The sequence below is a fragment of the Leptonychotes weddellii genome, chromosome X, assembly GCF_054177405.1.
Source record: "Leptonychotes weddellii isolate Sample4059 chromosome X, ASM5417740v2, whole genome shotgun sequence".
Taxonomy (NCBI): domain Eukaryota; kingdom Metazoa; phylum Chordata; class Mammalia; order Carnivora; family Phocidae; genus Leptonychotes; species Leptonychotes weddellii.
The window spans coordinates 16,964,700-16,988,377 of record NC_138385.1 but is presented as its reverse complement, the minus strand read 5'-3'; the positions used below and the strand labels follow the sequence as shown (position 1 = coordinate 16,988,377).

At 49.0% G+C, this 23,678-nt stretch overlaps 1 protein-coding gene across 5 annotated transcripts in view; it reads left to right on the top strand.

Annotated features, from left to right (window-relative positions):
• Positions 1-23,071, top strand: part of ARHGAP36 (Rho GTPase activating protein 36) — a 119,844-nt gene extending 96,773 nt beyond the window's left edge. For 2 of the 5 annotated variants that reach the window (XM_031037023.2, XM_031037020.2), the window contains exons 2-13: positions 14,958-15,116; positions 16,305-16,370; positions 16,896-17,131; positions 17,388-17,580; positions 17,795-17,850; positions 18,095-18,245; positions 18,682-18,830; positions 19,023-19,199; positions 19,434-19,531; positions 19,668-19,774; positions 21,325-21,432; positions 21,821-23,071. In XM_031037023.2, the coding sequence (XP_030892883.1) occupies positions 15,008-15,116; positions 16,305-16,370; positions 16,896-17,131; positions 17,388-17,580; positions 17,795-17,850; positions 18,095-18,245; positions 18,682-18,830; positions 19,023-19,199; positions 19,434-19,531; positions 19,668-19,774; positions 21,325-21,432; positions 21,821-21,978 (1,608 nt within the window). In that variant the 5' untranslated portion in view covers positions 14,958-15,007 and the 3' untranslated portion in view covers positions 21,979-23,071. Of the gene's footprint in view, positions 1-12,133; positions 12,200-14,858; positions 15,117-16,304; positions 16,371-16,895; positions 17,132-17,387; positions 17,581-17,794; positions 17,851-18,094; positions 18,246-18,681; positions 18,831-19,022; positions 19,200-19,433; positions 19,532-19,667; positions 19,775-21,324; positions 21,433-21,820 lie in introns of those variants that run through there. The other 3 variants (XM_031037024.2, XM_006741547.3, XM_031037022.2) reach the window with 3 other exon arrangements.
• The last annotated feature ends 607 nt before the right edge of the window (positions 23,072-23,678 follow it).

Genomic DNA, 23,678 nt, shown 5'->3' with positions numbered 1-23,678 from the left:
GTGTCGAGCGAATGACCAAGAATCTCTCCAGTTTACTCCCACCAGCCCCTGCACCGCGCCCCTGGGCGCCCTACCTGGCCAATCACGTGCCGCGCCCTCCTCTTCTTTCCTCTAAGCAGCCAGGTAAGCTCACGCCCTGCCCCAGCGGGCCTTGCTCGCACCAGCCAGGGGCAGGCGGACCCAGACGGGACAGGGCAGGCCTGCGGGTGACCCTGCCCGAATCGCGGACCCCTACCTCCTTCCTCGTCCCAGTCCTGGCGCAACGCCCCCACCCCCAACTAAATAAAATAAAATTAAATTAAATTTAAAAAAACCCCACCAAGCACACAGTCACTTGGATTCTCTAGACAACCTTGTTCTCTCACACACCATACCCATACACTCAGGCTGCAACCCCACTCCAAAATACACACGGTCTCCAACCCTCCATCTGAGCACATACACTAGCCACATGCATCCCCGCCACACACATGACTACATCACACCCAAAGACACACACACCCCACACCTTCATGCACATGAACCTTTGAACACACACCTTAAGTAGGCTCACATAAAGACATCTCGCTCATGAACTCACTCACACACTATACACCCCAACAAACACCACCCATAAACTCACATTGGCACAACACATCTAAGGGTAAACACACACCAAACACACATATGCACGTGAGGTTCAACAGGCACACACACATGCACACTGCACACATTTACACACTCACCACAGCACGGCCACAAACCCCGGCAGAAACCATACATCGAACACACCCACATCCGGATCGCACCCACAGAGTCATACCATAATCGGGCAGAAACGTACACCCTAGAAGCGTGCACACACAAACACCGCACAAAACACATGCTCCATGTCCGAGCGCAAACCAAATACACTCCACACCAAGCACTCGGGCTAAAACGTGCGCCGCGCACACGCACCCCACACCCAGCCACACACCGAACGCACACACAGACGAACTGCACCCGCGCGCGCGCGCGCACACACGCGTACATGCATACATACATACACACACAGCCCGCCCCCTCCTTCCCTCCGGGCGGAAGAGAAGGGGGCGAGGAGAGGAGGAGGGGAAGGAAGGAGGGGGGATGGGCCAGCGAGGCGGAGCAGGCACAGAGGCTCTTTTCCCTTTGACCTGAGGTGTTGCCCCCTTAAAGCGCCTGTTCCCCCGTCCCAAGCAAAGGGATTGAGTTGGGTCCAGGCGGGATCCAGTCGCAACGCAGGAAAACTGGAAGGTCGGGGGAATCCGCCGGCGTGTAGTGAGCGTGAAGGCTCGGCGGGGACCCTGCTTCCTCGTATAATCGACCCCCCGGGAGGCTCCTCCTCCTGAACTCTCCCCCAGACCCTTACACCGCCTTGACCTTTGCGCCACAGGGGGTGCTTTTTCCTCCTCTCCCTGAAAGAGTGGACAACTGTTAAGGGTGGAGAGCTTTATTGGTTTCAAGAAGTAAGGAGTTTAGATCTGCAGAGAAGCTTTTTGCGAAACCTGTCCTAACCTAGCTTGAAGACTTTTCTTAATGGAGAACTCACTATTTTGCAAAGCAAATCATTTTCTGCATAAAAATCACTGACCCCGCGCTGGACACATAGTAGGGCGTCATAAATGTTCCTCCCTCCCGCTTATGTCACCAAATCTGGTAGAGCTATCTGCAGCCCGCAACAGCCTGTGACAGCTCTTGGGCTACCGGTGAGGTTTTTGTTTTTGTTTTTGTTTTGTTTTTTTTCCCTTAGCGCACAAGCCCTCCTGAGAATGGCGGCCAGGGCCGGGGAGCCACCGGCGGCAGGGGGCGGTAGAGTCGCCAAAGGTGCTTTGCACTCCTGGCGAAGTAGCCCCAGCAGGAAACTCTGAGGTGCAGGCTACAGGATACAGGGCTCACTCCAGAAGGCTCCGCGGCCAGATCACCATCTGGCTCTCGTCGCCTGCTTTCATCCTTTCCGTTGAGATGGACGGCAGGTGTAGGAGAGGTGGAGGAAGAGGACATCTGCCCCCTGCGGCGCATTTTGTAAAGCTCGGTGCCAGAGGCTTCCGAGAGTCCTTGGAGTTCGAATCCCGACTCTGCAGGCTTAGCAGACTAGCTTAGCAAGTCACTGACTTAAGTCGGCGGGGTGGTTGTGAAGTTGGGAGGAGGAAACACATGCAAAGTGCTTATCCCAGTTAAGATCTGGAAGACCTCCGTTCCTCTCCAGTCCCTCCTCCTCTCCCCAACCCTAATCAAAGATAAAGATTTGAAAGTTTGGGGCACCCGGGAATCAGAGGGAGGGATATATGGCCACCAGATGATGCCCCCAAGCCAGGCCAGAAAGGCAGAGGACGGACAGGGGTTCAGTTAGCATTCAATTACTTAAGCGATGTTCTGTGTTTAAGGGAAATGCTTGCACCAGTGATTTTAGTGATGCCACTTGATAGTCACAAGACATTCCAGGTCACAGCCCCAGTCCTTGGGGCTGCGGCGAGGCCCTTCTCTCCATCACCTCCACTCTTCACAGGTACTTCCTATTTTATTTCTCCCTGTGTTCTTCTCCTCCTTTCCAAGTTGCCACGTTAATCTTTTTAAAAAATTTGTCGTGAACACTCATTGGGTGCCAGGGACATCTCTTACCTTATGTCTCGCGGGTGCCTAGCACAGCGGCAGACCCAGCACTGTGGCGGTGTACATGCGGCAAAGACATGTCCTGGGTAAAATCTTTTGGAAACGCTGAGACTTGAGGGCACCAAAGGAGTTATCATAAGGAATCCAGAGAGAGGACTCCAGTAGTGGCACCCCAGGCACTGTGGGGATGAAGAGGACGAAGGCTTTGGGGTAGGGGGCTATTCCTTTCCTCCTCAAAGCTGTCCATCTCTCAGGCTGCCTGGAAGGGCGTTGTTCCACTGCGGCTGAGGCTTCTGCAGTCAATTAAGAAGAAAGCCTCTTTCCTGGAGGGCAGAGGCCCTGGCCAGCTAGAGGGTGACTCACAGTCTCAGAGCTGAGCAGCAGGGGTGGTGCTAAAGTGGCAATGAATCCGTCCAAGATGGCATGGGGAGATTACCTGAGTGATGATGAGCATGGGGATGAAGCAGATGCCTGAGCCCCTGGGGCTGGTGCTAAGTGATAGAATCTCTACATACAGATGCATAGAATCGGCTCCTAACCCACCTCCCCACTTCCACTCCAGCCGGGTCCCCAAGGAGAGCCCTGACAGCCTTCTTAGAGGAGGAAGTGAAGTGGAAAGCACCCTTCTTGGGGGGGGGGTGTTTGGGATACCCGAGTTCCAATCCTGACTCTGCTACTTGCTATGTAACCCTGGGAAAGCTCTTTTCCCTCCTGTGGCCAACACAAGAAGGAAGTTCAGGGGGCAAGGGGCTCTGTGCCAGGCCATGTGCTAAGTACTTTACTGATGCTATTTCACACGCTCTTCCCCATGGTGCTATAGGGTGAACATTTACTCCCCTATTTTGCAGTTGAGAAAACAGACTGAGTGATCTTCAGTGATCTACCTTTTCACTAATATATTGTGCAGTATTTATGTATTTATGTTACCAAGGCGATCACTGTAACCCAAGCCAACAACCTGTCGCTCTTCTGCCTAAATTGGCTCCACATGCACTCAGGTTCAAATCATGACTCCCAACGGCCCCCAACGCTGACTTGTGTTGCTTTCCTGACAAGGCAGTTGGCTACCTGAATGGGTTTCTCTTTTCATCTTCTGTGACACCCACCCACTCCCAACTAAAATCTTTCCCTGCTTTATCAGTCTAGGATCCCACATTAGAAAGCAAGCATCACCAGAAAGATGCTCCCCAATATCAGTCCCATATCACAAAGGTGGGGGAAGTGGCTCAGGATGCTGCAGTGAGGAAGGGGAGCAGAGCTGCCACGGCCAGAAGGAGGGGCTACAGAAAAATCCAACAAGGGAGAGAGAGAGAGAGAGGGAGAGAAAGAGAGAGAGAGAGAGATGCCAGGGACCATTTGGACCAGCCTCAAACTGCAGCTCCCTCCCTTTCTCCCCCTCTCCTGATTTGGTGCTCTAGAATGTATAAAGGGGCAGCACCCAACCCATTTTCAGCAGGAGGAGAGGGAGAGATCCTCTTCTTCAATGGAAAGGAAAACTGCCCTGGGCATTCAAATTACATTCCTGTGTTGGGTAAGATTTATTGAATTACTGTGGGGGGAGGGGTGGGAGGGAGGAGAAGGAGAAGAGGGCATCTTCCTGGTCCTGATGATGGTGAGGTGGTACTTCAAGTGTAAAGAGCGCCACCCATTCTGCTGCTGGAGCCAAAAGCTCTCTCCCTTTGCTAGGGAATAAGAGAGACTTGCCACCGGACTTCTGGATCTCACTTCCAATCCAGGTCCCTGAAAGCACCTCCCTGAGCCTTTGGGGAGTCAGTCCATGTCTCCCTGGGCTGCCCCAGTATCTGTGTACACCTGGAGTCAGCATCTGCCCACTCCCCTCCCCCCTCCCTCTCATTCCTTCTCTCCTTTGCCCAGGCTCTGCTTCCCGTGCCTTCCCTCTTGCCAGGGTCACCCATAGTCTCTGGCATTCTTGACTCTCCTCTTTCTTTTTCCATTTCTGTCCCTCTGCATCAACAACACCCTCCCTTTGTCCATTTACTTTGTCCAGGAGAGGAGAAAATCCAGTTGGGAGGGGGTGTAATTGCATATTTGAAATTCTCCCCACTTGAGAGCTTGCGTTTATAACCCCGTATTACCCTTGTTGCATCAGATGAAAATATTTAGTACTTGTGCATAATATATTTTTGCTTGGCTGAACAGTGATTTGTACATATCAGTGCTGGGCTGCAGATTGGAAGGGCAGCATTTTTTGGAAGAGGTATTAGAAGGTAAGATGGTTTGGGCAGGTGTGAGTGCCTTCTGATTTCGCAAGGTGCCAAGAAGGTACAAAAAGAAAGATGAAGACTACAGTTTGTGTGTTGCGGGGGTGGGGGGGGTGGGGTTACTGAGACCATTCTCCTCCAGGTGGGTAGAGGACTTTGTGAAGTCAGCTTCTGTTTGCTCTTGCACTGGACTTTGAACAAAATGACCTTTTTGTCTCTGAGTTTGCAAGAGCAGAGGCCCTGGACAAGATGAGAAACAAGGAGCTGGAAGCATGAGGCAAGGAGGGGAGGGGGTTATTTCTGGTGCAGTCCCTGAGTGCAAAGGGCCAACAAGAGATGTTCCCTGCCCTCCAGTGCCATACAAATAAGGGCAGAGGGGAAGCAATGAAAGGTAGCAAAAAGTGCGCTGAGCTTCGGTCCAGGAGTTCTGGGTCTTCCTCTTGACTCTGCCACTGATTATCTCTGTGCCCTTTGGTAAGTTTCTTAGCCATCTAAACCTCCACTTCTGCCTTTCCTTCGCCTGTAATGTGAGATTGTGTAGTATGGCCAGAGGAGGGGAAATTTGGAGCACTCAGAGGAAGGGACCCTTGGGCTGAATCTTGAAGGAGAGATCAGCTTTACTAAAGGGAGCGAAGATTGTGGGGTACAGCGAGAAACAGTGGGAGTAACCCAGGGAATTTAGCAAACAGGTATGCGTAAGGCACTCAGCTGGCTGCTGCGTGGAAAATTGCTATGAATCAGCAGCCCCTGCCCCACCGCGGAAGGTTTTACAGAGAGTGGGGGAATCTGAGCGGCAGAGCTAAGCGCTCGCTGAGCCTGCAGCTCGTCCCGGGACGGGCCGCGGCTGAGCCGCCCAACTGACCAGCGGGTCACGCAGCCACTTATTCCGTGGCCGGACCAGGAGGGTCGCCAAGAGGTAGTGCAGGGGCAGGGCTCCAGGGACCTGAGTGCAGCTCACTGAGGGGCTAGAGTGGGAGGTGAGGGTCCCCGAGGGAGGACCCGACGTGAGGGAGGGAGAAGAAGCCCGCGAGTGCTGCTCAAGTTACAGGGTTTCGCGTTCAATGTTCAAACCTCGAGCTCGCGAGCAAGATTTTAATTTTTCTTATTCTCGGCAGGGAGTGGGAGCTGAGAGGGGTCTTTGCGCGTCGCGGGGCTTTGTTTAACTTTGCAGCTTCTGCGCTCTCTCGAGCCACACCGGGGCGGGACGCGCGTGGCGCACCCCAGCCAGAAGGCCGCGCTCTGGGGCAGGGTGGCAGCCGGAGGCCCAGGACCAGCCTCCGAGGCAGAGGGCGCAAAGTTCGCGCCTGGCGGGTTCTCGTCCCTGTCCCCCTCCCCTCTCCCTCCGCCGTCACCTAGCGGGGAGTGGGGGGGGGGAGGAGAGGGGAAGAGGGTCAAGGGCAGACAGCAGAGCTGCGGCGCCAGGAGGGAGAGAGAGGGAGACCCGCTTAGACCCCTCAGCTCTCTGGCGCCCTTAGGCCTGCGGAGGGGCGAGGGGCGCCCTTTCTTCCCAGCTGTGGACAGTGGCAGTGTGGCCCCGTGTCCTGGAGTTGGAGAAGTCCTGTGGAAGTACCAAGGACTCCGCAGACTTGAGATCTGTATTTCTGCCGTGCTCTTAGATAGACAGGATGATAATAAATTACCCCAGTTGTGTTTCGGCTTGGAGATGCTCACCGACCTTCCCAAGGCCACTCAGCTGCTTAGTAACTAGGCAGGCCTCCTGATTCCTGGTCTAGGGTTTTTTTTCACTGCATCATAGCCGAGACGGTGGTCTAATTTTGAAGAGGGGATAGATAGGTAGTTAGACAGACACTGATATTTTAAAAAATATGGTTATTTTTTTTAATATTTTTTAAGGTTTTATTTATTTATCTAATTGCCAGAGAGAGAGAGAGCGACAGTGAGAGCAGGAACACAAGCAGGGGGAGTGGGAGAGGAAGAAGCAGGCTTCCCGCCGAGCAGGGAGCCCGATGTGGGGCTCGATCCTAGGACCGCGGGATCATGACCTGAGCCGAAGGCAGACGCTTAACCGACTGAGCCACTCAGGCGCCCCTAAAAATCTGGTTATTTTAATGTAGTTTTAAAATACCATTCTTAGCATGACAACTACCGGGGAAAACATCTCCCACAGCCCCAATTCTCTATGACAGCCACTCAGACAGGATTTTGAAAAAGAAAACTGGCAGCAAATTGGATGCTTGTTGGGGAGAAGATACAATCAAAGGAGAAGAGAAGCAGGTGGGGGTGGGGAAACAAAGATGGGGAAGAGGTAGCTCTCAGCATAGATTCTGAGAACAACTTTATTCTAGAGGTTTCCTTCCTAGGGGTCTGTCCAGACAGTTTGGGGGAGTGTCTCCATTGGTCTTTTCTGTCTTATGCCCACTCTGTAGAAGCCCCAGCTGTGGTCTGCAGGTACAAATGCTTGAAGGCAGGGTCTTATTTCTCTCCTTCTCTCTGTTGTAGCAAATACATTCTCTGTGTGTGTGTGTGTGTGTGTAAAAATACATATGTGAAAGAGCTTGAGAGTGTGTGTGTGCGTGGATGTCAATGAGAATGAATGCTTGTGTTTGAAAGGGAGTGTGTCTTAAAGAGGGGGGGCTTGGGGTGACAGGGGAGTTGAGAAGATGGGGAAAATAAATCAAAGGTTACTGAAAACGTACAGCTGAGTAAGGGTCTTCCTAGTGCTAGTGGACCTGAGGAAATAGTCAATTCTTAATATTCCTTAAAGGAAAAAAGGAGAGGAAATGTATTTAAATTAGTGCAGGGAAGAATGATATTAGACCCATGGGCCTTTCTTGACAGGTCTTCAGGCTCTTGACATTTATGTGACCTCCAACTAGGCTGTAAGATCCCAAGGGCAGAAACTGGGGTTTTCCACTCCAGATGGCTCCCCACTTTCCTCCCCCATCCCTAGCATAGATGGCTTGCACAGTGTGCTGTGGAAGACAAAGGTGGGGACTAAATCCCTTTTGTGGGCCAGTTCATTTTTGTCTACATTTCACAGCCTAGACTAACCCCCCGTCCGCCCTCCACACACAGTTAGTTGTCTTGCATCTCTGATCACTGAAAGACAGTGAAGAAAGAGTTGAACTCATCCCCTCTGAAAGTGTGCTTCCTGCTGACTGGGGCTGAGTACCCATTTTTGCCTCCAAAGGATGGGGCAAAGGCACTCTCCAGGGGGGAAACTGTCTGCCTCATTCCAGATAGTGGCACTTCTGCTCAGACTTCACTTTCAGATATTATGGGGGGCAATTCCTCACCTTGGTACAGCACTGTGTCCTTTGGAGGATTATTTCACTCTGCCCTGTCTTTTATTTAATCTTTACCACAGTCACACCTAATAGGTATCATGATTCTTATTTTGTAAGGTGATGGAACTTGAGGCTCAGAAGCATGAGATAATTTGCTACAGGTCACTTGGTTGGTGAGTGTGTGATCTTACATGTGGAGAGGCTGGGATTTGAACCCAACTTCCAGTCCATATCTCAGGACTTTTCTAGGATGACATCCTGTCAGCTTGGGGGTAGGCCAGGGTGAGGGATGTGGTGGGAGGAACACACAGGGCTTTTGGTGCCTTTTTCTTCTATCTGCTCCTCTCCTCTATCTTTCATAATAGTCTTTCTGAGCCAGCTCTCTCTCATCATCATCATCATCATCATCTTCTTCTTCTTCTTTACTTCTCATAGCCAACAATCAATCGATCAATTGACCTATCTAATCTACCTCTATTCCCATTTCCCAAGAATAGTGTGTATAAATAAGACCTCAGAAATCCAGCTGCCTTCTTAGGAAAGAATGCAGTCACAGTTCAGACTGTCCCAGTTCCGGGCAGCAGATGAACAACCAAGAAATACCATGATTTGGTGGGAAAGGCAAGGCCTGGCCTGAGGATAGGTAGGGACAGCTGGTTCCCAGATCAGATTCCTCCATGGCCTTTTTTGTGCAACTTCAGGTAAGTCACAACCTCTCCCGAGCCCTAGGTTGTTGTTATCTGTAAAATGGGGAAACATAATACCCCACCCCCCTCCTTCCCAGGGGTTATTGTGAGAATAAAATAGCATGATTCATTTATCCATGAATCACGAATAACTGTGTCTGTTTTAATTACAAGACCCTTACGTTCTCTCAAAACCCTCAAAGTTTAAAATCCTATGATTCACCTAAGGAACACTTATTGCACACCTACTGTGTGTTAAGGCCCAGAGATAATGGGCATATTGAAAGCTTTTGAGAAAATGAGAAGCACGAGACAAATTAGACATTCAAAAGCAGGTTACCTCCTACTGATGGAACATCTTCTTTACTTTTTTGGCCATGACATACTAGAAGCAGCAACCAAAAGAGGAAAACAGATAAAGGGTGACACGGCTTGTGATGCCAGCACTATTGTGCACTCTGACACATCCCACAGATGCTAGTGAGAATATCTATAGCTCCTTGTATTTGGTGTCCCATCACCTTGTTTACACTATGTTTTGGGACGTTTGTAGCATAAACATTGCCTTTCACCATCCTGGGCTCCAGTAGTTTCTGCAGTTAATAACATTTAAAAAAGGGCATCCCACATTCTGTAGAATGGTGACTGTACTTATTTTACAGAGAGATTGTAATTCATGGTGGTTGCCTGCCTTCAGATGTGACTTCCCCTGGCTTATGGAATCAAACTTTGATTATGTGTCCATTCTTTTGATTTTGGTAGTTAGCCATGTGTTATTTGGCAGCTATTAAGAGTAAAGGTGGGTGGAGCAGTGGGAAGAGCCCTAGAACTGAGAAGAACTGGGTTCTTGTCTAGATTCTGCTGTCAAATTGCTGTGTGGCTTTGGGCAAACTCCTGTCCCTCTCTGAGCCTCAGTTTTCTGAACTGTGGAATGGAAGCTATGGACTAGGTGATGGCTAAGGTCCCTTCTCTCTGATCCATTCTAATATACTAAGCAGTTCCTGAAACATTCTTTTTTTTTTTTTTTCCTGAAGCCAGAAGCTGTCCCCCCTCCCCACCCTTTCTCAATATATTTTAACAGTACTACCCCCAGTTTATGAGTTTCGGCTACGGCGTGATGGGCTGACTTCACATATTGAAGAACACTGTCCCCAAATTTAATTATCTTGGCGCACCATCACTGCATAGGATAAAATGAGCCATTTTGTTCATCATGACTGCAGCCTTTGCTGAAATGGAGGTTACAGGGTAACAACTTAAAGGCTAATTCATTAATGCTCAGGGATGGTTGAGGTATTGTGCCAGCAGACCAAACTGGTGCCCAAATGTTTTTATCTAGAGACCTGTATCTCTTTCCTATGTCGTGATATATTACTGGGGATGTCTTTATCCATTGTCACTGGCTGTAGACATTTGAATAACCTGGACGCAATGCCTGCCTCATCCACTATCGATTCCTCAAACTCTGAGGAGCAATCAGAGGCTTGGAGCAAAATTCTGATGGTGCCATAAAGTGCCTAGTTTATGAGGATTCAAATGATGGCATCGGTGCAGTCCCCACTTTTATTCTCACAAGTGTTTACTAGTGAGCACTGCGCAATCCCAAACTATTTGATGGGGGCAATGGAGTAAATTAGTCCTCCAAAATGTGAGGGCTGTGGATTTATGCCTCGCTGAAAGCATTTCTGTCCTCACAATGTCAAAGCGGGTGACCTTTCTGACGTTAATTTGTTTCTCCATCTGTGCCATGCGTTTCGGGAGGACGTGAGGAACAAGCTTGATGCCACTTACGTGTGTTTCCCTTTTTGATATTGCCAGAGCCTTGCTCTGGGTGTCCCTCTGCTCTTTGTTCAAACTCTCTCTTTTGGCATCTGCTAATATCCTAGCCCCCCCCCCTTTTTTTTTTAAGATTTTATTTATTTATTTGAGACAGAGAGAATGAGAGACAGAGAGCATGAGAGGGAGGAGGGTCAGAGGGAGAAGCAGACTCCCTGCCGAGCAGGGAGCCCGAAGCGGGACTCGATCCCGGGACTCCGGATCATGACCTGAGCCGAAGGCAGTCGCTTAACCAACTGAGCCACCCAGGCGCCCTATCCTAGCCCTTTGACTGATCTAAATACAATTGCGCTTTCTTTCACCAGTGACAATGTAAAATTGGATGTTTGAAAGAAAAATAAATTTTGAGACATATAGGCATTTTACTAACCTGAATAATAGCATTTGAAAAATGGACCTATACGGTTAGTTTTCCTAAATTTTGTAAGTTTTTTTTTTTTGACTTGCCCCTGATGTCATTGGAGATTGAAGAGAAAAGATCTATTCCCAACAGTCTCCCAAGATCTCTTTACCTGTTTTAATTTAATTCAAATTTAGTAAAAGAGCTTGAACAGAGTAAGATGTTGTATGCATTGATGCAAATTCTAATTTTATGTAATTACTTTTGAAACCTGATATTTTCTGGTAAACTCAGGCCCTTTGCAAAGAAACTTCAAGATCAACGTGTTTATTAAAAACCAATGCTAAATAGCACACATACTTTATTCATTTAATTCTCACACAACTGCTGAAATGGGTATTGTATCATTTCCCCATTTTATAGAGGAAGTCACTGAGGCTCAGAGAATTCAACTGATTTTCTTAAGGTCACACAGCTAAGAGATTGTAAAGCTCTGCTTTGCACTTAGTTCTACTTAGCTCTAACTCCAGGGGCCACCAGAATATTTGTCTAAGGAATGTCTTGAATTCAAGGCTGAAAACTGAGAGGCCCCCTTTCCCCTTCCTTCTCCTGTTTTTTTTGATGTCATGGTCACTTCAGGCCAACCCCATGGCATGCTGAAGGGGGAAGGGGAAGACACTTTGGAGCCAGAGAGATCTCTTGGCACCTTGTTCCCTGTGAGGAGCTTGGAAAACCAGGCCTAAGGACAAGTATTCAGATCTCAAGAACCAGCTACTGTGCCTCTCTCTCTAGGTGGTGTTGAAGCCTGCTTACTTGTCCCCCCTCCCCACCCTTTCCATCTGCTTCCTGTCTGGGCACACTGGCCTCCCTAACTCTGCTGCTGTCTTGTATTCTCCTGGTGCCTTGAGAGACTTGAAGGCAAGCAAGACAGTGTCAGTTTTACTGGCACAACTGCAGCATATGATTGCTCTTAAGTTTAGCCCTCTATCTTTGAGCAGGAGGCAATGACAAACGGTTTATTCTAAGGCCTTTGATTTCCTTCGTAATTGTAAGCATCGAGGCTGACTCATCTCTCAAAGGCTTTTCTCTCTCTCTCTCTTGGCTGGTGTTGTTTTGAGGTTTTCTTGTTTGTTCTTACCTTATTTTGGGGGGAGAGAGGGATTGATTTTCATCTTGATTTTTGGGTTAAAGAACCAGCCTACTCTGGATGACCAGATCTGGGAAGCCTTGGAAGAAGTAGCTGCAGCTGCAAAACAGGTACAAAAATGTCTCAATTGGGGCAAGGGGGAAAGGGGGAAAGGGGGGTGAAGGGGGGAAAGGGGAAAAAAGGGAGAAAGGGGGGAAAGAGGGAGTAATGTCAGAAAAATTCAGCCAGAGCTAGGCTGTATATGTCAGGATGAGACCCTGGGCTAATAGGTTCTGGACCTGCTATTGTGAATGGGGTCTTGCTAGAGACTTAGTCTGGGACTGAGGTGGGTGCTGTGCATATATCTTTGGTTAAAATGATATTTTTGTGGATGCAGTTTGGTGGTTGGGCTTGGGCATTCACCTTGAGTCCAGGGGATGGTGCTTTGCAGTTGAAATAGCTTTAAAAAAATCCATGCTAAAGATTTTCCTCCTAGCTCAGTTCCGAAGCCATAGAAAGACTCCTCGTCTTTTCTCATACTGCACTTCAGTTATCTGGCAGGAGTTTATTATTGCCATGCATGACTTTTGGCCATTAAGGAAAGTGGGCAAAAGTGAATTTTGGAAACAGAAGAGGGGTGGGATTTTTGTGGGTCTGTGCGTTTGTGTGTTTCTTTTGGACAGAGCTCGTTTATTAGATTATTGAATGATAAACTCCTTCCTACTTTTCCTCTGTTAAAGCCACATTGCCTGATCTTTGGAATTTAAGCCCCCCCAACTCAATTATAATATATAGAATATTACCATAAAACTCCATGGCAAATGGGGGCTCAGAAAAAAAAATGGCATATGACCACTTCCCTTCTTGTCAAAGGTTTAGTTCCCCCAAATTATCTTCTCTGTCAAGAACCAGCATCCATTCACTCACCCAAACCATAACCTTTGGAGCTGTCTTAAATTCTTTCCTTTTTATTACAATTCCCCTAAGTTCCATCAATTCTACCCATAAAATCCATCCCCTGCCCTAGCCCCAGTGACACTGGCTTGTATCAACATCTCTTTGCCTCTTGGCTGATCTACCTACTTCAGACTCTCTACCCAAACCAGGCTTTTCACTGCTCCCTGTGCTTTTTCCAGCTGCAGCTCTGACTGTCACTTCCCACTGAAAACCCTGCAGTAGTTCCCTACTGCCTTCAGGAGAAGGGTCCAGCTCCATAACATGGCTTTCAGGGCCATTCCTGAGCTCATCTTTGCCTATGCAGATTTGTCTCCTTCCATCCCCTTTAGACAGCTTTAAGAATATAACAACCTCTCTCCCATCTCTCTGCCTTTGCACAAGCTGTTCTCTTTCTGGACTCCCCGCCCCTCTCCCAAGCGCTGTCTCCAGGCAGACTTAGATGTTTCCTCCTTTCTGCTCTCACAGTACTTTGATTATATCTTGGCCATTGACTTATCACAAGGTTTTGTAAATTGTTGCCGCCCTGTATGTCTCCTTCACTGCACTGTTAGATCCTTTATGAAAAGAGTAGTATTATCTTGTTCATATTTGAATCTTTAGTGCCTGGCACAAAGTGGGTAGTTCATATAGATTTTTAAAAAATGAATGAATGAAAGAATAAATGAGTAACAGAGGCCAGGATGTGCAGGAAAGAATGCTGTATGGGGTCCAGGGAGATCCCCACTGAGGGATCCTATGTAGCCCAGGAGCAGTCTGAGATAGTGGGTACCATGGAGAAGGGACATATAAAACAGGTTTGCCAATACACTAAGACAAACTTCACTCTGATCATCCAATCCTGTAGTAGGGAGTCTCACTAGAAATGGCCTCGAAATGATGTTTGTTTGTTTTGGTACAAACTGATATTTTGTTCATGAAAAAAGAATCGTATAATCAAGTTGCACAATTTTTGGTAAATAGAGAAAGGCAAAAGGCAAACCAAATCCTACCACTTAATACAGATGCTGTTCGTATTGGGGTGCATTTTTTCAGTCTTTTATTTTTATGCATGTTTTTCTTCACATGGTTGTAATCATAATTAATACAATTCTATATTTTCTATTTGCTGTTTAAAAGCTCTTTGTAAACATCACTTTAATGATTACATAATTTTCCAGACTGTGGTCATTCCATAATTTATATAACTAGTCTTGTTGCTGGGCTACCTTTTCCCCCTTACATGTTTTCCTGTTATAGCTCATGTAAATATGGTTTTTCCCGTCCAAAGGAAGATTTCATTAGGATAGATTCCTAGAAGGGAATTACTGGGTCAAAGGGCCTGGGGATGATATTTGGCTCCATACTTAGGTGTTCAGTTTGCTTTCTGGAAGAGTTGTACAAATTTTCAGTGCTCCTAACCTAGATGGATGTGCCTAAATTTCATCCAACCTGGACAGCATAGAGTAGTATGATTAAAAAATAAAAATGAACCCCATCACTGTTCTAATTAATTGATGGACAATATTACCTTATTCTTGCCTCAGTGTACATTTTAAAATTGTGAATAAGGTTGGTTGATTTTCTTTTTAATCTTTTTTTCCTTCTTTTTTCTTTTCTGTCTTTTTTTTTTTCCTAATTGGGTTTTCTCTTTTCTGGATTGTGGGTTCAGGGCTGATTTTTTTTTTTAAGTTTTTTTTTTTTTTTTTTTAAATAAGCAACCAGAGGCAGCTCTCCTTGAGGGTGAAGCCGCCTCCCAGTTTTCCCTCCCCCTTTGTCACCCTCCCCACCCCCCCATAGCTCCTTCCACCAGGTCCAGTGACAATTGGATGATGCAGCCTTGATAATCATCCGATTCCAGAATGGGTGGCTGCATTCCTTTTCTGAAGGCAGCAAGGACACTGTGCCCCAGAATCATGCCCCCTTTGCTGTTGTTGTCCGCCTTCATTTTTTTAGTGAACGTCCTGGGAGGAGCCCCAGGACACAATCCGGACCGCAGGACGAAGATGATATCAATACACAGTCTGTCGGAGCTGGAGCGTCTGAAGCTGCAAGAGACTGCTTACCACGAACTCGTGGCCAGACATTTCCTCTCTGAATTCAAACCTGACAGAGGTGAGCCGCCGGGAGCGTGGCGTCCCCGCCTTCCGGCGAGCGGACCCCCGGGCGGGAAGGGCCGAGTCTGGGGTCCAGGAGGGTGGGAGGGGCTCCCGCTCCGGTCCCCGGGCGCCCCGACAACTGAGGAAGCGGGAGTTGAAGGGTGCTTGAATTGTGGGAGAGGTCAAGATTAGTTGAGTTGGGTCCAAGACTGGGGGGCTTGAGGGGCGGTCAGACAGGCGGGCGGATGGCAGGGACAGACAGGTGGACAGAGGGCAGGTGAAGAGACTGACGCACCAGGTGCGGTGCGCGTACGAGTCAGAGCGAGGCGGAGGCTCAAAGGGACACTCCGAGAAGGGATTGGAACGCACAGAGACGGCGCGCTCGAGAGACGGCGAGTCCAGGGAGATAGCGAGACAGTGGGAGAGACACGCGCCAATCCGGGCTCCGGGCGGGAGGGCTGTGCGGGCGCGGGAGCGTCGGCTGGAGGTGCGCTGCGAGAGCTGCCCACCTCAGCCCGCTGCGGGTGAGCGAGCGGGACGAAGCCCCGGATGGGGTCGGAGCGTGTGGGGGGCCGGGGGTGCTAGAGGACTCGGCGGCCCAGGGGAGGCGGGAGGGGGCGCGCGGGCCGAGGGGCGCGCCCGCGACAGTGAAAAGTGCGGGGGGCGGCGGGCTCGCCAGGCGCGCGCAGCGGCAGCGGCTTGAGGGCTTCATGCGAGGGTCGAGGAGACCCCGCTGCGGGGGTCTGAGCGTCGGGACGGCGCAAATCGCCACTTCTCGGGCTGTGGCGAGGGGAGCCGACGGCAGCCGGGGCGCGAGCGCGCCAGCAGGAACTTGGAGACCCCTACTTGCCGCGGCGCCGCAGGCGGAGCCCCTCCCCTAGCCTGTTGCACTGTTCCGGCGCCTCAGAGCCCGCAACTGAGGCTGGAAGCCTTGTGTGCAGCTACTGCCGTGCGTGACACGGTGTGCGGTGCGCACGCGGCGCCTCCAATCGTCTGATCTGCTTAAATTCTTTGAGACTCAGGTGTGGTGGATAGGTTGTCAAACGGGGAAACTGAGGCTGGGAGAAAGCACAACACTTTCAGGGGGCTGGACCCAGCTGTTTGCCACCCCCCTCCCTGCGGATCAGTGCATTGCAATGTTTTCGACATTTATTAAATCCTTTTTGTGTGAGCGTGCGTGTCTTTTCTTTTTCTCTTCCCATAGCTCTACCTATTGACCGTCCAAACACCTTTGAGAAGTGGTTTCTGATTCTGAGAGGACAGCAGAGGGGTGAGGGGCTCTCTTACTTTTCTTAGGAACTAAATGGGATGCTGCCCACCCCGCAACCTCCCATATTGTGTCCCTGGCTCCTGGAGGCTGGGCGGGGCCCACTGCTTCTGGGGGCACTACTCCCCCACCCCAAACCCTGTAGGGGATGATTTCAGGAAATGGCGCGCTAGCTGCAGGCACGGGGCGGTCCTAGCTGATCTGCCTAAGCCTTCCCAATGCACGCACCCCACACGGATCGCCCAGAAGAAATTGCCCTCATTGCTTCGAGGCTGTCACCCCCCCTGGCAGGACTTAAGGCAGGGACCTTTAGCTCCGTCGGGGTAGTTTGAGTGGAGCTGAGTCCTTCCGCCAAACCACTGCAGGGTCTTTTTGGCTCACTCCTCCAGGAGGGAGGCTGCGGGTCTGGAGGGGTGGGGTTGGCTGCGGGCGGTTGCTGAGAGGAGTGCCACAGCCCCTGCAGTTCCTCCTGATTTAAGCGCTGCGGAGCGTGGACCTTTCTCATTCTTTCTCTCCCTGGCTCCCAAGTCGTATCACTCAAGACATTTGGTATTCGTCTGGAAGAGGTGCTCGTGAATGAGCTTACCCGCCGCAAGCATCTTGAACTAACAGCCGCGATGCAGATTGAAGAATCCACGGGTCAGGCTGCGGGCCGTCGTCGGGGAAACGTGGTGCAAAGGATGTTTGGCCGCATCAGGCGCTTTTTCAGTCGCAGGCGGGATGAGCCCTCCTTGCCCCGGGAGTTTACTCGCCGTGGGCGTCGAGTGAGTTAAACAACCCTCCAGGTTTCAGGCAGTGGCCCTAACTGAGGCATCCGGGGATGCGGGGGACGGGGGGAGGGTCAAGACCTGTGTCCTCAGAGGAAGGGGGAGGTGAACAGAACACGTTGGAGGCCTGTAATTGGCTTGCCACGAAGAGACTGTCTCCTGTTATTAATGTGACGCAATCCTCAGGAAGGTCTGAAGAGACCTTCCTGCGCCCCCTGCCCCCATTTTTAAGATAGTCTGGGTTTCTCCACAGGGTGCAGTGTCTGTGGACAGCCTGGCCGAACTGGAGGACGGGGCCCTGCTGCTGCAGACCCTGCAGCTTTCCAAGATTTCCTTTCCAATTGGCCAGCGACTTCTGGGATCCAAAAGGAAGATGAGCCTCAATCCGATTGCTAAACAAATCCCCCAGGTTGTTGAGGCTTGCTGCAGCTTCATTGAAAAACATGGTAAGGGGACCTGAAAATGATTGTTAAATCAAGGTAGGAGGCAATTAAAGGGAAAGAATGGTGTTCTAGAAATGGGGAGAGAAAAGAGGTCACAGGTTTGAGGATGGGAACATTCCCCTGCCACCAGCTGGGGTTGGGATTCAGCTGGGGAGAGGGGAAATGCGGTGGGGAAGGGGACCAGAGATGCTTAGCATCCCTTGGTCTTTTCTTTCAGGCTTAAGCACTGTGGGGATTTTCACCCTGGAATACTCGGAGGAGAGAGTGCGTGAGGTAAATTGGTTATGTTTATACTTATGTTCCTTGAGTGAGGAAAAGCAGGTGTGTGTGTGTGTGGGGGGGTCTTCCCCACAGACCTGAGGGAGTTTCATGCCTGGTGTGTGTGGGGGGAATCAAGGTATTCTTTCTAACCCCTCAGGCACACCATATTGCCAGCTACCTCCACTGAAGCATAAGACAGGAGGTGGCCTGTGGTGGGCAGGGCAGAGGGTCCATGTATTCTCTCCCTTTTTCCTAGCTCCGTGAAGAATTTGATCAAGGTCTGGACGTCGTGCTGGATGACACTCAGAACGTGCATGATGTGGCTGCGCTCCTCAAGGAGTTTTTCCGGGATATGAAGGACTCTCTGCTGCCAGATGATCTGTATATGTCCTTCCTTCTGACAGCAAGTGAGTCTTATGCTCTCCCTTCTCAGGCAAAGAAAGGAATATGGGGGTGTGGGGGTCTCGGGACAGAGCTCTGGCTGCAGGACCCCAAGGAACTAAAACAGAATAAGCACCAGAATCCAGATTACTTTCCTTGCATCTCTTCATATTACATTATAAGTCTATTGTTTGGAAATTTCTCTAGAGCTTCTTGAAGCTGTGTGTGCCCTCTCAGGGCAAAGAAGAACCTAGGTTCTATAGAAGGGGTCTGATTTTGATGGGAGCACTTTCTTGCTTTTAGGGTTCCTGAGCTCAAATGCTTTGGGAATGAGCAAAGACAAAATGCCTGGGTACTTTCTCCATAGCCTTCCTCAGTTTTCAAGCATCATCACATCTCTCTTGGTATCAGGCTGCTGCCAAGGCTAGCCCCCTGAGCCAGCCCCTGTTTTCCTTCTTCTAGCTCTGAAGCCGCAGGATCAGCTTTCTGCCCTGCAGCTGCTGGTTTACCTGATGCCACCCTGCCATAGTGACACCCTGGAGCGTCTGCTGAAGGCCCTGCATAAAATCACTGAGAACTGCGAAGACTCCATTGGCATTGATGGACAATTGGTAAAACAAACAAACAAACAGAACAAAACAAAACTCTGGAAAAGGGTAATGAGAGTAGTAGGGGACATGTATGGGAGTATATGAGAGAGAGACACACAGTAGGAGAGGGAAACAAGAACAAAAAGAGACATTTATTTGTGTCATTTCCATCACCACCTCAGAGTCGATCACTTTCTGCTTTCCTTTTCATAGGTTTCAGGCAACCGTATGACTTCCACCAATTTGGCTCTGGTGTTTGGATCTGCTCTCCTGAAGAAGGGGAGATTTGCCAAGAGGGAGTCCAGGAAGACAAGACTGGGGATTGACCACTATGTTGCTTCTGTCAATGTGGTCCGTGCCATGATTGATAACTGGGATATCCTCTTCCAGGTAAATGGAACCTCTGGACAAACTTACTTCACAGCTTTTTCTCTCCTATTAACAAGGCAAGGGAGAGGTACATGCAACCCTGAGAGTAGCCAAAGCAGGCAGCCACAAAATCTCCCAGAAATTCCTCCTGCATTAGCTGGTGATGGTGCCTTCAGTTCTGGGTACCTGCTAGAGATGAGTCTAAATTTAAAAATGTCATGCAATAAAGGCTAACATTGCTCATTTTACCCTCAGGTGCCTCCCCATATTCAGAAGCAGGTTGCTAAGCGTGTGTGGAAATCCAGTCCTGAAGCCCTGGATTTTATCAGACGCAGGAATTTGAGGAAGATCCAGTGAGTGTTTTCTTGGTTTGTTTAAGCTTAGCCTGAAGCAGCATAGCCTGTGGGGGCTTCTAATCCCAGACCACCATCATGTTAGACAACCTAAGTATAAAAACTGACTTGCTTTTTCAAATTCATTCCAATCCAGGAGTGCACGCATAAAGATGGAAGAGGATGCTTTACTTTCTGATCCAGTGGAAAATTCTGCTGAAGCCCGGGCTGCTGTCCTTGCTCAGAGCAAGCCCTTTGATGAAGGTCAGTTCCCTGCTGGAGATCAGGCCCTTGGTGAAGGTCAGACCCTTGCTGAAGGTCAGGCCCTTGGTGAAGGTCAGGCCCTTCCTGAAGGCCAGGTCCTTGCTGAAGATGAGCCCCTTGAGGAAGATGAATCCTCTGAGGAAGATGTGTCAGTCCATGAAGAGCCAGTATTTGAGTATCTCAATCAAGGAGTAGTCCTTGGGGAAGTTCAAGGTGTTGAGATCCCAAATGATCTTGAGATTCAAGGACCACATCTCGAAGGCATCCCAGAGCTTGATGAAGATGATGATGACAACGATGATGATGACAATGATGACAATGATGATGATACCCTGAATTTTGATGATCTTCCTCCCCTTGAAGATATTCTAGACCCTGATGATGAAGTTCCTGAACTCACTGAAATCCCGGACTTTGAAGAAATACCATATTTTGATATGGTCCCAGACCCTGAAGGAGACCCAGATGTGCAAGAAATCCCAAATCTTGGAGAAAACCCAAGCCCTGACCTTGAAGGAGGACCAGATTTTGAAGACAACCAAAATCTTGACCTCGCAGAAATTCCCTATCTCCATGTAATCCCGAACAATGAAGAAGCCCCAGAAGCAGACGAAATCCCAGACCACACAGATGCTTCAGGTAATGATGAAAACCCAGATTCTGAAGAAGATCCCAGTCTTGAAGAGGTCCCAGCTCTTGGTGAAATCCCAAATGATGAATCCTCAAATGCTGAAGAAAATCCAGACCATGAAGAAACCCCAGAGGTCAATGGGATTTCAGATTCTGATGAAGACCTTGATTTTGAAGAAGTCCCAGCTCTTCATGTGGTGCCAAGCCCTGAAGAAGCCCCTGGGAGTCATGAAATCCTAAATCATGAAGAATCCCCAGAGGTTAATGGACTCTCAGACTCTGTCCCCACCTTGAAGAGGTGCCAACTCTTGATGGAGTCCCAAATGATGAATAAACCTCAGATACTGAAGAAATTCCAGATCAGGAAGAAACTCCAGAAGTCAATGGAATTGCAGGCTCTGAAGAAGACTCCAACCCTGAAGAGGTCCCAGCTCTCCATGTGGTAACAAGCCCTGAAGATGTGTCTGATTTTGATGAAATGCAAGACCAGGAAGAATCCTCAGATGTGAGTGGAATCCCAAACAGTGAAGAAGCCCCAGATGCCGAAGAAATCCCAGGACATGAAGAAGCCTCTGATATCAGTGGAATCCAAGACTCTAAAGAAAACCTCAATCTTGAAAAAGACTCAGTTCTTAATGTGGTTCCAGAGCCTGAGGATGCTCAAATTCACAACGAAATTCCCAGTTCTCAGAAAGACCAAGCCAACACTTTTGAAGAGGCCAAAGGTAGCAATTTGGATCCAGAGCCTGAAGAAATCTCCATTCTCAACAAAATTCCAGACCTTCAGCCAGACTTGGCTGCCAGTCTTGAAGAAATCATGAATGTGGAAGTTGTCCCAATACCTAACGATCTTGACTCCAAAGCAGTTTGGAGTCCAAAGGCAATCCATAAAGAAGATGCATATGTTATGTTTCCTATAGATGCCACACTCCTTAAAAACAAGTCTCGGCCTGGCCAAGTCATGAACCACAAGTCCTCCCCAGAGTCATTGATGACCAACACCTGCTTTCTTCCCTCCATGAAGTGCTGTAAGCTTCCGGCTCCAGCTTTGTTACTCATTTGCTTAGTGAAATTAGTCAGGCTGCTTGTAGGGTGGTGGTGGTTGTTAGGAGGCCGCCCTCTTCCTCACTTTCCTGGTGGTATTGTCCATTTGCTCTGAGCACGGGGTATCTGTCTCACTCTTTCTGTTCTCTAACTCAGCCCTACCCCCAAAACCTTCCACAGTGGGCCTAGATTTAGCGATCTACGTTCTACTGTTAGGCTGTGGTTTTCTTAACATGTCAAATGGGGATACTCATTCCTAACTTCTTACCTCGTATTGTATTTGAAGAGCAAAATTAGGTCTTAGTCCCTTGGGTGCTGTGCAAAGTATGAAGTCTAGAACCATAAGGAGTTAACATTGTTACTATTTTCCAGGTTCCTCTGAGGAGCCAGCTGTGCCTTCCGGCACTGCCCGTTCCCATGACGATGAGGAAGGAGCGGGTAACCCCCCCATTCCAGAGCAAGACCGCCCATTGCTCCGTGTGCCCCGGGAGAAGGAGGCCAAAACTGGCATCGGCTACTTCTTTCCTTAGATGTTTTTTCCTTCTATAAGGTGCCGGACAGGGGAAAAGGGTGGGGGTAGACCTGGGATGTCACAGGAAACATTGAGGAGAATGTTGAAGGTAAAGATCTGAGGGTAAGAAGGATTTCCACCTGATGCTCGGATCAGGCTGAGAATTCCAAACACACTGCCAGCCCCTTCACTGGGGATGTTTGGTCCCTTTAGCTAGTAAAAGCAGAGATGTTTCTGTGTCATGCCCAGGCTCCCTGGTGCTACCTTGCCTTTCTCTTTTACCCCTGATCTTGGCCTTCCCACACTGCAGCCCTTCCTTTAATTGATGTGACATTTGTGGTAAATAACTTGTCCCAGAGAAGCTCACAAATCTCGAGGTGCTTTCCCTCCCCCCAAAAGGGAATTGCATGTTTTTCCTGACTTTCCTTCCCTCCTCCCGAGAGCTCAATTGGAAAGGCCCTCAAGAGGCATGTTAGGACGTTAGGTCAGCCTACTGACAGCTGACAAATAATTAATGCTAAACCATGTCACATCAACTCATAGCCATGTCCCCGCAGCAACTCCACCACCTCAGGATTCCCCCCCCCCAAATTATTTAGACCAATGGCTCATCCAACAGCCACTCTCAAAATTCTGTGCAGTTTGGCTCAGGTCACGCTAACAGGGAAACCTCAAATGTAAGCCTAACTAGCCTTCTGGGATCAAAAGTTAGAGGAAAAATTTGATTTTATTACCTAGATCTGTTTTACAGACAGCTGGAGTTCACATCCTGTTGTCAGCAAAACAGCTAGTTAGGTAGAAACACATAGTTCCAAGTAGCTAAAGTCACCTGATTACAAATGTTCTTAACTATCGTCTCTGTAGTTCCTCTATGCAGGACGGTACAAATTTGCGGGACATGCTCTGGTAACACACAGATATGGGTTATGTATGACATCCAAAATTATAGCTGATATTGATGGGTAACAACTGCTAAGGTCCATAGAATGAAGAATGTATTGTATTGAGGGATAGAAATTGATCACACAATGGATAACAACCGCAGAGCTCGAAGATTTGTGATTGTTAAAACTTCTCTGGCATTTAATCATTAATAAACATCTGTATTGTGACAGCAGCATATTCATGGCTTACTGTGTGTGTGTGTGTGTGTGTGTGTGTGTGTGTTTAGTTTGAAAATTGTGTTGGTGAGTTGGGAAGCTCTGATTGGAGCTGAAGGGGAAAGAGAGGTAGTGAAGAGGAATAAAGGAGAGGGGGTCACATGGAATAATGGGATGGAGAGGAATGGAATAAAGCAGAGGGGGAGATGTGGAATAAAGGGGAGGGGTGATGGGAATAACTGGGTGAGATGACATGGAATAAAGGGGAGGGGGTAATGAATAAAGGGGAAGGATGATGTGGAATAAAGGAGTGGAGGTGATAGGGACAAAAGGGGAAGGGTGGTGGGGAATAAAGAGGAGGTGATGGGGTATGAAGGAGAAGGGTGATGTAGAATAAAGGGATGGAGGTGATGGGGACAAAGGGAAGTTATGGGGGATAAAAAGCAGGGGTGATGCAGAATAAAGAGATGGTGATGGAGAATAAAGGGGGGTGGGTGACATGGAATAAAAGGGAGAGGGGTATGAGATAAAGAAGAAGAGGGTAATGGGGAGTAAAAAGGAGTAAAATGGAAGATGGGAAGAGCTGTGGTTGAATAAAGAGAATGGAAGAGTTAAAGTA